The sequence below is a fragment of the Lycorma delicatula genome, chromosome 8 (genome assembly GCF_047948215.1).
Source record: "Lycorma delicatula isolate Av1 chromosome 8, ASM4794821v1, whole genome shotgun sequence".
Lineage (NCBI taxonomy): Eukaryota > Metazoa > Arthropoda > Insecta > Hemiptera > Fulgoridae > Lycorma > Lycorma delicatula.
In genome coordinates, this window is record NC_134462.1 from 22,612,552 (window position 1) to 22,628,969 (window position 16,418).

Genomic DNA, 16,418 nt, shown 5'->3' on the forward strand with positions numbered 1-16,418 from the left:
TTGGACATGGGTTTACATATAAAATGCACTTTAATATCTGATTTGGCTATATAATACTATTTACAAAAGTAAACAAACATTTCAAAATATATCACTTACCAACATATAAAATGTTTTAGAATTGTAAAATTAAATATTGAAAAGGATACTTTCTACAATACGTCTGACTAGTCTCACATAATAATCAAGTTCTGGAACCCAAGTTTTATCAGTCTGTCTTTGCATGTATGCCATATATGGCTCTGACAGGGCCCATCCAGGTGGACGAATATCACATAATGAGCTAAGTACTGCCGATACAAGTCTTCTTTTCAGTGCTGGTCTGTCACGTAATTTCCTCTCATAATAATGCAATGTATTATATAAATATGTAACAGGGCGATCTGAAATGTAAGATTAATAAAAATAATACATTTTATTTCCATTCTCTACGATGAATAAAAAGAAATGAAATATTAAGAGTTTGATGTGTTTACGTGGTAAAGGTCCACTTATCATGCTAAATTAAAATTTTTTATAAGAAAGTACAATATTTTTCATTTAATCTATCAAAAATGTATTACCTGCAGTACAAACTCACCATAATTAGTTATAAAAATCTCTGTACGTAGAAACATTAAAATTCTATGTGGCAATGTGAAAATTTCCTGCCTAAAACCATCATGAAAACTAAACAATAAATAAGAAAAGTAAAAATGTAATATATAATTATAAAATATATTAATAGACTTACCATGAAATTTATACAAACAACCAAGATGTTCGAGCAATGTTTCAAGAGATTTTGACACTGGTGGTATCTCCAAATACCTATGAATTACAATGTCAAACACCTAAAAATAAAAACAGAAATAATAAAATTTTGTACACTATTATATTCAAAAAAAGATACATTTACATCTAGATATATTCATGTTATTTTTGTTACATTTTTCAAAAGAATGCCCAATTCTTGAAGGTAGAAAGCTTCAAAAACAATGAAAATAATATAAAATTTGAATATTCAAAACTATTTATTATTGCTTCTATTTTCCAAAAGAGAGAAAATTAATCTAAATAGCTTTCTATAGAATACTACTTACCTATAAGCAGGATGCAGAAAAAAAAACAGTATCGTTGAAAAGAAATACATTTTAAAGATACAGTAAATATAAGTAAACTTTATACACAATAATCATAAAACTTTTACTAAAATTGGTTGTTAAAAGATTGAAAAATTAATTTTCAAAATTTTATTACAATAAAATAGCAAATAATGAATAGGTCTTGAATAAAATGGTAAACTGCATCCTTTACAATTTGGTACATCTAACAACATGAATCTTTCAAGAATTGGCATAAATAAATAAAAAAAATTAATATGGACGCCATGTGACCTCCTTGTACACTTATTAAATTACATATACACATTTTTCAAAGTACATAAACGTTATTTCACTAATAACTTCTGATTTTTTTTATTGTTACTATTAAATTATTATTTATTGTAAATTTTTTTTACAATCAGAGTTTAAATTATTAACAAATCAATAAATTTAAATTAAAAAAAAAATTGAAGAAAAGGAAAAAAGGGAAGAAAGTGTTGCAAACAAAGAAATAATAAAAAGGTTAAGAGAAGATGATAAATAAAAAGAGGAACAAAACCGTTAAGACCAAGGAAAAAATAAAAATCTGTAAGAGAGGATGATGCATATAAAGAGAAAATTTGAAAACTAGAGAATTTGTACACAGGTTAAGATCAGAAGAATTATATCTAACCAGAGTGATTAAATGATTGGCAACAAAAAACAAATGAAATGATCAATTCTGACTTTGGGAGAATATTGTCTGACAATATCAGAGGAGTAATAAACTAAAAGATAAGAATTTTTTGCAATTTATTAAGATAGAGCGTTTATGCCTCAGCGCATATGTGATGATATGATCTTGTGAAGGTCTATTTTTCAGTCACTCTGCAATTAACTTTAATTAGATAAAATTAAACAGAAATTCCAGAATAATTAAATAAAATTAAACAGAAATTTCTGTTAATATTATTATTTTGAATTTGGGCTTTTTTGGACATTTTTGGTTCAGTTGATTGCAATCAAAATGGGAGGTGCACAACTAGATGTTACAACAATCCTAAATCCAAAATTTCAACATCCTACAGCTTTTCGTTTTTGAGTTATGTGGGATATATACGTACGTATATACATACATATGCACACACAGACCTCATGTCGAAAGTAGTCAAAATGGATTCAGGAATGGTCAAAATTAATATTTCCTTTGGAAATCTGAAAACCGAAATTTTTCACGATCACAATACTGCCTTTACTTCGTACATGGAAGTAAAAAAAGACAGTAAAGGGTTGCGTAACTTTACAAGTTTTGTTGGACAAATTTTTATTATAAATATGCCAAAGGGTTTTTTTAAATGTCATTTTTACTTAAATATTTTGCAGTATAAAAAATTATAATTAGAAACATAAAATCAAATTCTTAGTAAAAATAATGTTGGGTCCCAGTTGATCCTCCTTCAGCAAATGGCATCTTTATCATCAAAACTCTATATATATATTTTAGGAGGCTAAAATAAAAAAATTGAAAAACAATGGGTGGTCTTACCTGATCTCCTTGCTGTAACATTCTTATTAACAGCCACAATTTGAAAAGCAGATAAAATATCAGAATTTATAAAAAAAATTTTTTCAATTCTTAAGACATGAGTTTGTTTTTTTTAAAGTTCCTGTGTTGTGTCTAAGTTAATATTAGGTATAGTTGGATAAATCTTAAAAATTAAACTTAATTAAAAGTAAATTAAGTGAAATAAAATTAAAAAAAAAAAATGATAGTTTAAATATGGGTTCCATCTAGTCTCCTTGTATTTTGGGACTTAAAAGTTTATTTATTGGAGTAATTATTTAATTCAATAAGTCTGCCTGATTTAGTGTTATGTTATACAACAAAACTAAAAAAATTATAGTTTACTAAAAATAATTATAGGCATTGTGTTAGGCCATTGCCTGATGGGGGTAAAAAATCAGGCTGAAACTGTGATATACATTTCCTAATGTCAACCTTTTTACTGAACAGATTTTTCAGATAAGAATCAATAAAAGTAATCGTGAATATCTCCTACCCCTAAAGATGAATGACTAAAAAAACTTTGAAATTTTAAATGATTTAATAAATACTTACATAATACTAAAGCTCAATTTTTTATGATCACTACACAAAAAGTAAAAAATTAAAAATGATAGAAACTACTCTTCCTCCTGTTTTAATTTTGTTCAAAACATGAGGTTACTAACAGCCCCATACAGAGTCCATCTCAGAGGAAAAGTGACTCGTGAACTAAAATACAAGGCGTTGATTTTTAGTTTAATGACTTTTTATTCAAAATAGGCTCCTTGTGAGTCAATACACAACTGGAACCGTTGGCAAAATTGTTTGAAACAATTCTGATACTCAACCTTTGAAATTGCCTGCAGTACCACGTTCGTAGCTATCTGAAATTGTGTCAAAATGGTGAAAACAGTCAAAATACCGAAAACATAATGTTTCATCACCTGTTATGATGCAAGACATGAAATCTGGGTTCCTTGTGACCAATCTTTTCATATCTCTGCAGTGTTCCACTCTGCAAACTTTTTGATTGTCAGTAAGTGAGCGGGACACAAAGGTACATCAGATCTTTTTGCCAAAATTTTCAGTTAGAATGTGATGAACAGTTGTTTTAGGAATTCCAGTGATCTCAATTAACCTGGTAGATGCACAATGATCATTTCAAAGAATTTCAGCCACTTTTTGAACATTTAAATCTACTCAACTGTCAATGATGCTCCTAGATGTGGATCAACTTCAATGCTCTCTCTACCATCACAAAACCTTGCATACCACTTAAAAACGTTTTTATGACTCATTGATTCACTACCATAAACAGTCTATCATTTTAGAAGTTTCTGTGGCACTTTTACCCAATTTAAAACAAAATATTTGCACATTTCTCCATTGTTCTTTTCACGACCAAAGTTCAAAACATATTGTTAAAGTTTTGGTTATTACAAGCAGTCTGTGATGCCAGCGCTGTTAAATTTAAAACAGAAGATGGTCAGGATACCACGCTAGTTAATTTATGCATCTGTTGACAGATCGCATTAGTAGTTACGAGAATATAAAATCAGTCACCTTTCCTGTGGGATGGACAGTATAGAGAAATTTTTTCAGCTATTTTCAAAGAGTTCATGTTTAGCCAGTCTGGAGACATTAGAATACAGACCAACACACATATGTACATACATTCCCAGAAATTTATAACTTTTTTGTGTTTCTTTGACTAAGGAGCCTTGAAATGTTGACAAATGGAAAAAGTAAAATATCCAAAATGTTGCCTTACTGCAATACTTTCTATTTAGAGCTACACTGCTGCAGTAGCAAAATTACATTTCAACACTTGCTAAGTATATAAAGGGAAGCGCCAATAAATCAGATGAAAATTTTTTATAAGTACTAATAAAAACATGTGGCATGGATAGTGACAAAAAAAAATTATATCAATTATTAAATCAAAATACGCTAGTCAAATAAGTGTTACAAAAATGCCATTATCATCCTTCAAATCATCATTATCTTCAAGCAAAGAGCACAACAATTATTAATGAATAATAATTATAGGTGATTACTTACAGGCAAAAATCGGAGACAAACATTGCCAAAGTAAACTGGTAAAGACTGGTAAGGAGATGATGCACCTGGATTCTGTTCAAGAATTCCTTCTGGTGCAAATTTTTCCGGATACTTTCTATGAAAAGCTAAATGTTTTTCATGCCTTAAACAAACAAAAAACTATTAGTATTAAATAATATTCAGTTAAGGGTGGAGGTTTACCTCAATTTTCAAGGAAAAAAATTTTCCTCACAATTTTATTTTGCTTAATATGTAGTTCAATTTTTTTTATGAAAAAAAGTGGTGTATTTATTTCTGTCCTAAGGCATTTATAAATATGTTTAATTACATTTAACAGTACTGCATGTCATGCAGAAATTTTGTAAATTTTTGATAAAAATTATGTGTGATACAAAATTGAACAGCACATGAAAGAAATGATGTATAAAAATGATTTATATGTAATTTGAAAGCTGATTCCATTCTGTAAAAGATTTCATACATTCCTGGAAGATAGCAAGACTTATAATATTTCTATAGTACAAGATGAAATATGGTTATAGGTTATGAGTTATGTTGCCATGGTGATGTATGTATTGTGTACCGGTGCTAAACGTTAATAAAGTGTTTATTAGTTTAACTTTTTGTTTAAAAACTGATAAAAGGAACATTTTAAACAAAAAAACACCTTTGGAATCATTTCTGGATTTGAATGAAGACTTTTTCATAAACTAAGTGTATTAATAACTTAGTTTAAAATTTAGGTTACTGTATATGTTTCTGGTAAGGTGTTTTGTATTTTCTTTATCGAAAACATTCTGATTATTTACAATATGCTACTAACAGATTGTACTAAAAAAGAAAAAGGCTTGGCTCTCAAAAAATTTCCTCAGAAACTGATGAAGGATCAGTACACCCTACTGTTATTGTGCGTAATTAAATGTAATGTAAATAAAGATGTCAACTCAATGAGACAGGCTGTTCTGGCAACATTAAACCATTGTTGTTCCACTGATACGGAGCCAAGTCACACTAAGTGTTCTGAAGGGATTACCTTGGTGGTGCTTCTACAACCGGCGTGTTGGCTTCAAATAAAAACATGATAGTCATAAAGAAAATGTCAGAACACCTATTAATTTGAATATATCGGGTGATCATTTGAAAAGTTACCACATTTATTTATCATCAGCTATCAGTCCCATTGTATTTCTATTTGCAGGCACGTATACAACTCTCTGGGGGAGAACTTTTTAAAATTATTTTCAAAGGAATGGAACCACCCTCTCCGCCACACCTACCCCAACTCAAAAATCTTAAATGGCAATGGTAACATTTAATTACAGTAATTGACAACCCGTCGGCCTCCGTGGCACGTGTGGTAGCATCTCGTCCTTTCATCCGGAGGTCCCGGGTTTGAATCCCGGTCAGACATGGCATTTTCACACATGCTATAAATCATTCATCTCATCCTCTGACACAATATCTAATAATGGACCCGAAGGTTAAACAAAAAAAAAAAATTGACAACCCGACAAAAATAATGAATTTTGGTGAAAAAAAAAACTGCTCACCGCTTCACTCGGTAAGTGCAAACACCATTTGGGGTAGTACTTTTTTTAAATTTCAGTCCAACAAAAATAACTATAAAATTACATGATATTACTTCTTAAACCATTTGAAATAATCATAATCTGTGGATTAAACTGTGAAAATTATATTTTAAATTACAAACACAAAATTTTGCCCTTAAATGTTTTCTAAATTTTCAAGGGTTAAAATTTATTTTTTTTCAAAATGAGATGATGAAGCTTGTGACACCTCATTCGAAAGCCCTTTGAATGACAAGAAAATAAAATAAAATTGGTTCACTGGTATTGAAGTTATGATTAAAAATATGGTTTTTTTTAGGTTATGTTGGGATACATGTTACTAACCCAAAGCATTAGGTCTGAAATCGTCCATTCTTCTTAAAAATATGGGATTTAGGTTTCTCCATCATTGAAAAAAAGTACCAGTAAACACAGCATTATAATATCAGTAAAACGTATGGAAAACCAATAATAAGGAACCTACTTCTTTGCTGGTAAAATTTTGAAAAATTTATTACCAGATAAACTTAATGATTAAATAAAAACTAATTCATAAATTAATAATTGTTAATAAAAAAATAATGCTTAAATCAATCATTAGTTACTTTTGTTATGAAGGTTTTTAACAATAAGAGTCCTTAAGAAATAATAAATGAAACACTTTACCTCAATAAAATGAAAGTATCAATTTTTAATCATGTTCAAAATGATCTCCATTTTCCTGCAAACAATAATAAAGTCTTTGTTGAAATTCACATCTTATGTTTATTAAAGTTTCTTTAGTTACATCCCTACAAATACTTTTTTGTAAACATTGGATTGGAATCAATTAACTGAATCATTTCTTAACATAATTCAATCCTTCTGTCACCATCATCTTCATTCAGTTCTTGATGCAGTTGAATTTTATATGGAAAAAAATTATTGAATTTTAATGTAGTGAAAACAGAACCATAAGAAACCCCAGTTTCACGGGATATTTTACGAATTGAGCTCTGAGGAGGATTTGCTACTACATTTTCCAACATTTCAACCACAATTAATTTGTCTAAAACCTTCTGCCCTGCATGTTTCTTATTCATGACTGATCCTGTTTCTTGGAATTTTTTTACAAGTTTTACAATGTAAGAGTATGAAACATTTTTATTCAGATGTCATTCATTAAACACTTGGGCAGTTCTTCTAGCGCATTTATTTTGTTCTCTGTATGTAAAAATTTGTTCACTCCTTTCTTCCAAATTGTAAGTCATTTTAGTGAGGCAAATTTACTACAGACAAAAAATGAAAGCCTAAATGGTAGAACAATAACACAAACCAAATGCCAATTTTAACTAAAGAACAACAATTTAAATAAAAATTGATGATAAATAAATACAATACTTTTTACTACTAATTAATTACATACAATAGGAAAGAAAAAAATTTGCAAAAATTTACCACAGAAACTAAGATCTCAATAATTGGCATAAAATTATAACTTGTTATAACAAGGTAATCAATTTTTTAACATGCTGCCAGATGTAGGTATCTTATTACTGGTTTTTTGTATGTTTAACGATGTTATAATGCTGTGTTTACTAGTATGTTTAGTTTATCATCCAAGGACTTGCAGTACTTTTTTTTTTTTTTATCAGTGGGCAAGTTTGCCTTGAACTTGTCCAACATGTAGTATTTGGTGCAGTCTCTGCAGTTTAATCTGAATATTACTGGGTTTTTATATTTATCAGTAAGCTTTTCTTTATTTTTTTTGTAAGATTATGGGTAAATTATTTGCTGAACAATCTAAAAACAATAAAGTAAGTTTATTTTTTTATATACTTTCTGTCATTAAGTGTGTTTTTGTTCAGTATTAATGTAACATCTTTTTAAAGAATTAAATAGCTATTAAAATATTTTTCATACATATAGCATTGTCTAATGCACACACACATAGCAGCTGATTATAATGAATAACTACCAACAAATCAAATAAATAGCAAAAGTTAAGGTTAAAAATTATTATTAATAAAAAAGAGGTTTTCTTACACTTCAAGAATGAATCTATTATTAACAGGATAATTTCCAACATTACTGATGAAAGAAATATACAACTTTGAAAATATCTTCTGATGTGTTTCAAAATATATGGAAGATGAAATTTTTTAATTAGATTTCATTATGCTGATCAATAAACTTAACCTAATTGTTTAATTCTTACTTAATGATTTAGAGAGAAACACTTTTTAGATATTATTACCTAACATTCCAAGTTACCTTTTATATATAAAAATGTAATATAGTTATTAAGAAATTTCCCAATAAAACTAGAATGATCGAAATAACTCATTTAGAGGGAGAAAAAATTGTTACCTGGACTTTTGTAAGTAGGAATGGTAAGGGGCTTATAATAAAGATAACAAAAATAAATGCATGAGCAGGGGCGGTGGAAGGTTGATTTGGGAGGTTGAAAAGGGGGTAAAAACGTATTATTGGGTTTCCTGGAAAAAGTTGATGTCAAAAATATTTTTGGTTATTTAAGACACAGAAAGGTACACTTTCACCAAGTTTCAACAAAGATTAAATTATTTTTTCAGAAATGAAAAATAAAAAACTAAAAAAAGAAAGATTTTTGGATTTTTCTCAGAAATGTTGAGGTTATGTTAAAAACAACTTTTCTAGAGGTCACACCTCTAGAAAAGTTGTAGATTTTTACATGATCTACAACTTTTATATTGGAAATATTTTTCAAAACCCCCACCCTCTAAATCACCCCTCCACCACTGCTCATGCATTTATTTTTTTTAAGTAAGCCCATTTTTTTTTTATTATAAGCCCATTTACCATTTCCACTTATAAAAGTCCAGGTAACAATTTTTTTTCTCTAAGTGTAATTTGAACTATAACCATAAATCTTTGTTTACAAAGTTAAGTTTCCAGTATTGCTACATTAAATCTAATTTTCTGTAATTATCTTTAATGAAACGGATGAAGATATCCTTAATGACAATTATTAGCTGATTAAATATTGAAATTTGAGCTCTCTCTGACTTTAAGTATTAGTTGTTTAAAAAGACTTCCATATTTTAAAACTTTTTTTAAATAAAGCACATAAGAAATATATTTTATATTAAAAAAAAAACAAAACTCATTTCCTTTATTTATATTTGCTATTCAAAATTGTTAAATAAAAATGAAAAATTCTGTTAAAATAAATATTACAACTTTATAAAGTGAACTCTGTCAACAGGTCTCTTTTCTTTCAGATTTACTTAGTTAAGAAATTCTTTTTAAAGATAATAATTCTTTTTATAATTTCTTAATAACTTAAGAAATCTATAAACACGATAGGGCTTCCCTCTTTTCAGTTAGTGCACTTTTGTTGACAAAATTTATTCAACATTTATTGCTGCAAGTTTGGGCATAAATTCATAAACTTACACCAATAACTTTTTACAGGACACAATATAAGTAGGTATTAAAAAAAAAAATAATAATATATATATATATATATATATATATATGTGTGTGTGTGTATACATAATTATATATGTAAAAGTTTAAATTATTTCCAGCAGAAACATTACTTGTAAAATATCTTGAATTGTAAACTTTATGACCTGAAATCCAACCAACATTTTTTATTCCAAGTAATTAAATACACACTTTGTGTGAGAGATGGGCATCATCCACTAGACTAGTCATAGTATAAACACTCAGGGTTATGTTTCAACATGTTAAAATTGTTTGTATTACTTTTCATTCAATTTAGATGGGGTTAGTTTCACATTACAATCTTTATGAGAGATTTTATCTAAAATTCAGAGTGTCATAATGAGTAATAATACTGATTTGATTTTTTAACCCAACTAATTATTGTGCAACCTCCTGTACACTTTTCAAAAGCAATTAAATAGAATTTTTTAATGAAAACAAACTGTGATTTTTTCCTGATAACTAATGTACAAATATATAAGTTTTGTATATCTTGTGTATTCTGAGATTTCAAAGGGTAATCTAAATTTTGTTGTAAATTAAGTGAAAATTTTGTGTTTTTATCATTCAAACTAAAAATCTGAGTTTCAAGGGTCAGATTCTGCATCACAAAAAAGTAATCATACTATTTTTGAAATGTACTACTGCAAATAAAAAATCCCAGCCATGATTGAATTATATATTTACCACAAACAATATTAACATCTTTGAATATTAAGGTATAATAAATAAATACAGGTTGGTCTAATCAAAGAAATAATAATCTCTTACCAGTTTGATTGTTTCCAATGTTCAGGTGAATTTTCTTTAACAAATTCTTGAACTCTATTACGAAATTCAGCTGCCTTGAATAACAGTAACTGTATAATGAAAAAACATACTTGTGCTTCGTTTCCTTCCTGTGTTCTGAGAGCCTAAACAAAAATAATAACAAACTGAAAATTCCATAGTTTAGTACATTGGATTGCTCAATAAAATCTATCCTTAAGGTAACCTGATAGGCTAATTCATCAGTTAACCCAAAATCATTTTCTAAGACTGTATAAGATCAAGTAAACTCTATAAACATAAAGTGGACTATTCGTTTGATTTACAATTCCTATCAATTGCTTATTTTCACTACCGAGTTGAAGCAAAGCATAAATAATCCAGTGTTTCACTACAAGAAGGTGTATATAAAGTTTCTTTAAGCAGTCTTTCTTATGACTGTAACAAACATAAAGCACCTGATAAATTAAAAAGCATTAATCAGACCTTTCTTTCTCTGAGAGTAAAGATGTTCATTACATAGCCAGTACCTGTGTTAAAAAGAAAAGAGATGTCACTTGCAGGGCTGAATATCATCAAAATTTTGATGGGAGTGTCGGAATGACTGGAAGTATAGTAGGAACTTCTTTTACAGTTTTATTATATTGCTCAACCATTAGTTGACACATATATTCTTTCCACTTATCTCAATATTAATGCAGGTGCAGACTATTAGAAAACAGTCAAACTTAATTTTAAGATATTATGAATTTAGCTGCAAAACATATCAGATTATTTCAACAATGAGCTGTTTTGTAAAATATTTATAACTAAAAAAAATTAAAATTGTTACAAAATCTTTTTGTTTTAAATCACTGTAATTCTGGTTATGTGTTTTCATTATAATTCCTTCACAGATTAGATGTTTTTCTATGAAAAGCACACTTTTACAATTAAGACTAAATTAACAATTAATTAATCATTAAAACTCTCAATGGATGACATTAAACAAACCTTTTATCTTAAATCCCACAATACAGAAAAAAAGTTAGTTTTTCTTTTAAGTAGAACAGGTTAAGTTAAGTTTTCTTACTTTTTGTAAAATAATAATTTTTAACTGAAAAATGAAATTAAATTTTCATTCTAGACTTAAATTTAAAATAAAGACCTAAAAATATTTTAAAATAAAGAAATTTTTACAATGTGATAATTCAAAGTTTTTTAAATAAAAATAATGTAAACAAAATGAATAGAGATATTCATGTCAACTACTGGGATAAATATTTTCAACAGAAATGATCATGCATTGGTTAAAACAATAAATGAAAAAGAAAAAATAAGGGAGGTTTGAAAAATATGAAGACTAACCAAAATTTTTTCTGTAGTGCTTATGGATATATTTTTGACATGATTGGCACCACTGTGTAGCATAGGAACTCCCCACCTACATGGGTATTCCACAACGATTACTTTTTGAATATTGTTCATTTGACATAACAGTCGATTTGATTGCCTCCTGTAATTTTTGCAATGAATTATTTACACTAACAAAGAGTTGTAGTGAAGTTTTGTATTAAGGTTGGCAAGCATTTTACTGATACATATAAAACATTCCAAGGGGCTTTCAAAGTGGGAAGGACTGACTAAGCCACAGACAACAGTGTGAGTGGTTCAGGCATTTTATAAATGGTAAAGAATCTACTGAAGACAATGACCACTGAGGAAGGCCATTGCTGTCAACAGACACAAGCCACATTATTCTAGTTTTTTGTAAGGCTAAATTGACATTTAACAATTCATGAGACTAAACAGACTGGGATTTTGGTGGGTTCATAACACAAAAATCCTAACTGAAAAATTGGGAATACATGTGTTGCCTTGTTTGTTACAAAACTTTTGACAGATCAATAGAAAGACAATCATGTAATGATCTATCAGAATGAATCAAATCAATCGAGAATGAAATCTTGTTGAAAATAACAGTGATGAGATATGAGTATAAGAGTATGATGCGGAAACAAAATCTTAATCAATGTATTGGGTCAAAAAATTGTCTCTGGAACCATAAAAGGCATCCACAATTGTTCAAAACACAAAAGTAACGTTGCCAGTCTTTTTTATCATTAAAGGCATTGTTCACTAGGAGTTTCTAACTCTTGGGCAGGTCTGTGAAAATGTGAAGAAAAAAAGACAACTCAAGACACTTCCTACACCATGACGTTAAGCCAACTAGCATGTCACTGCTAGTTCATGAAATACCCTTTAAAGCTATTTTAAAAAACGCATTCCAGAGCTGGTTGTTGAAGTGTAGGGACACTGAAAAAGTGTCCCTACACTTCAAGAAAGAAGTAGTAAAAAGGAGAATACTTGGAAAATTGTATGTTATAATTATTTTTTTTAAGAAAAATAAAATTATTCTTTGACCAGACTTTGTATTGTATATAAAGTTAAAATGTAAGAAAAGCAAGATAAGAAAAGATTTTCATAAAGAATGTAATTAATGACACAAAAAATCAGATTTAAATAAAAAAAGTAATACACTTCAAAATTAAATCTTACCATACAAAGAACTAGTCTGTCTATAGTGATAATATTATATTTCCAAATCATATTATTTACTGCATCAACACATTTGTTTACATGTTGACCTTCCTGAGATATCACAAATTCAAATACAAGGTAGTCACAGAACTTACGTAGGTGGGCTGACAGAGCTCTTGCACCAATTCTTTCAAGTATCCTAACATAAAATGAAACATTCTTTAATACAAAATGTAATGAAGCTCCTAAAACAAAAAAAAAATATTTATGATTAAATAAAAATGCTGTAAAAAAATTGATTTCATGCGACTACTTCTTTTCTAAACATAGCATATTGTTCGTAAATTAATTTAAAGAAATTTAATTTAGAGAAAACTCAATCATTAAAAGTGTTAAATCTGGCATATGAGTTTTTGAACAACTTTAACTGTTACATATAAATCGTTTATAGGTGGCTTAAAGACACAAAAATAAGCAAAACAAATAACTTACTTGTAAGCTATAGGTGTAATACGATCAGTTTCAAGAATCATTTTCCACAACAAACAAAGAAACAGTGGTGGTGTTCCAGGAACTGAGAAATGTGCAATTATGTCATTTTCATTATTCATTGATGCCCAATTTCGATACTCCTCCTCAACAGCTTTCTATTGGCAGTGTGTCAAAAACAGAACAATAAAAAGAATATGAACAATCAGATAAATCCAAACTGAGAAAAAAAGACACCTAAACTATCTGGAACAAACGCTGCCACAGATAGCATAATTTCCCTGAATTTGATCTTGACAGATTTTATTTCAAATATGCTATATGGTTTTTAAATATTAATGATTTTATTAAATGATATTTAACAAACAATTGCAAAACAGATCAAAATGACCAGAAAACAAATTTGGGTCAATTTGACTTCCTTGTCAAATGATGTTTTTACCTTAATAATACTGATGCAGTATTAAAATATAATTGAAAAAAAAAATTCTTAATAAAACTATTATGTACTACCCCGTTTACCAAAAGATATTTTATCATCAAAATTATACTACATTTGGAGTGAACTGATAAAAAAAATAAAACTTTTTAGAAAAAAATTTGTATCCCACTGACCTAGTTCGACAGCTGCCTTATAACATTTTTAATAACAGCCACAAGTTAAAAAACAGATATAGTATCAGAAAAACTCAACTTAATGAACGCATAACCAAAATGTTTGAAGGCAATCTGACATGAGATAAATCATTACTGAATTTAGCATCACCATTTTCAGTTATAATACTATCCCATGCTAAGTGTAATAAAATGAATAAAGAGTGAAATGGTAGATGGTTTTGCATTGCTTTCTTTACTGAGCCAGACACGTTTGGTAGAATGGCATGTCAAGTCAATTGAAATTGAAATTGCCAAAGCTGGTTTACCCTGTACAAAGCTACATTAGAGCCACATGTTCCTAACGACTGAGGTCATTTATAATAAAGTTCAATTAACTTTGGGCTTCACAACTATATGTTTTGGGTTTCCCAATCTTATTGCCAATTGTTTCTTATAGTATCCCTTATATAGGCTGCAACATTGTAATACAGTACCATCTATGATGGGGTTTGCTTTTGTACATTTTGCATTTTTGTTTCCATTTATATCCAAATTGAGATTCCAAAGTTTCAATTCTGTAGTGTCTGTTCTGTGGGACTGCTGTAAAGTGAACACCATTACTCTCAGTATGTGACTATGATTAAAACTATACAATGTAAAGCAATAAACTTATCTACCTTTTCTATCAAGAAACAATGCATTACATACACTGCACTTGCTCACTATAAAAATAGAGCTCAATTAAAGACATTTTTAGGTTAATACCAAAATTATCCAGTAAAATCATGCTGATCACATTTCATTTTTGAGTTCTAAAATTTGTTGAAATACTTTTTTTAATATTTTAAGTTATTTATATTTTTATTTGAATATTTTTTTTATAGTAAAAAATAAAATACAAAAACATAATCACAGTTATTATTTCATAATCATCCACTTAGAATTAGTACTTGGCGTATCAAAGTACTTTCAGAATATAAGACATCACATAAGTAGAATATTTTTAATTGTTTTGGTTTAATATTAACATTTATAAATTTGTATACTTATTATATAATTTTGTACTTTTAGCTTATCAATAAACTGCACAAAATTTAAAACCAGAAAACACCCAAAAACTATTCTAAAGAAATTTATTTAAAATCTATAGCCACATAAAAAAATGATAATAAAATAGCACTAACTAAATGAGTTATGTTAAAAGAAAACACTAGAGAGTATTTTTATTAATTTTTACAGAATAAAAGTAATTGTTGACAAAAAAACTTTTATGAAATATCATTTTTAGACAACCCTACTCAAAAGCATAAATTTATTTAAAAGTAGTCTAAACTTTCAACTCAGACTGCCCACCATAATTTAACATAAGGTTTAAGCTTATTTTTGGGATTTGGCATGTGAGATTCGATCTAATAAGTTTTAATTTTATAAATCCATCTAGAATACTTTTTTATTCTAATTCCTCATGTTTACTTGGTGTTGACTGTTTAACTACCAAACTGGTGATCTGAGTTTGGAATTAAAATAAATTTTTGTTACATTTTTTACTGCTTTCTATTTTCAAATTATTAGAACAAAGTCTTTCATGAATGTTTCTTTGTAAAACGTAATATTTCTTCTTATGTTTATTTATTTTTTATATTACTTGATTGCTAATTTTTCTACTACACTTAGGTGTACTATATACTTTTTCTGTTTTATGTTTATATCCAATACTTTGACTGATGGAAGCACATTTGCAGTGCCTCTGTATACTTTTGTATAGTTGTATTGGAATAAATAATAAAAATGATTTTCTAAAAAATTAAAAAAATTGGTTGAAAATGGCACTGGGCATTAATTAAGTTATTGGCTGCTAGGACCCTTACTCTGTTGTATTTACTCACAGAACCATGATGTTCCCATAACATACAAACACACCCATAGACTTCTATTTAAATTTATACTTTCGCACACTAGATAAACACATTATTAGAAATTTTATAAGGTTTTAAAATTTATTTCAAAGTCATTACATAAGGTATAAACGACCTTTGCAGTCTCTTTAATAAAAAAAAAAAAAAAAAAAAAATGTAAAAATAACTAAAATATCATTCCATATGATGAAGGGACCTTTTATGCAATGAAGGACAAAACAAACATGTAAATAAATCACAGATAACCTATCAGAAATATTTGAAGTTGAATGACAGAAAATAAATAAAAATCCTACAATTCAATAACTGTGTAATTATTAAAACTAAACCTATCAAAATTAAAATGCTCTTTCACATATGGAGATTTAATATATATTTTCAGCAATATATAGGTTAAAATAGCATTACCTTGGTAAAA

At 28.2% G+C, this 16,418-nt stretch overlaps 1 protein-coding gene across 1 annotated transcript in view; it reads right to left on the reverse strand.

Annotated features, from left to right (window-relative positions):
* The window catches only part of MED23 (mediator complex subunit 23), an 80,865-nt gene that overhangs the window by 20,775 nt on the left and 43,672 nt on the right, over positions 1 to 16,418 (reverse strand). The window contains exons 13-18 of the mRNA XM_075372844.1: positions 13,491 to 13,645; positions 13,017 to 13,197; positions 10,482 to 10,624; positions 4,672 to 4,813; positions 734 to 833; positions 150 to 383 (exon numbers count right to left, since the gene is read on the reverse strand). Coding sequence (XP_075228959.1) covers positions 150 to 383; positions 734 to 833; positions 4,672 to 4,813; positions 10,482 to 10,624; positions 13,017 to 13,197; positions 13,491 to 13,645 — 955 coding nt within the window. The remainder of the gene's footprint in view (positions 1 to 149; positions 384 to 733; positions 834 to 4,671; positions 4,814 to 10,481; positions 10,625 to 13,016; positions 13,198 to 13,490; positions 13,646 to 16,418) is intronic.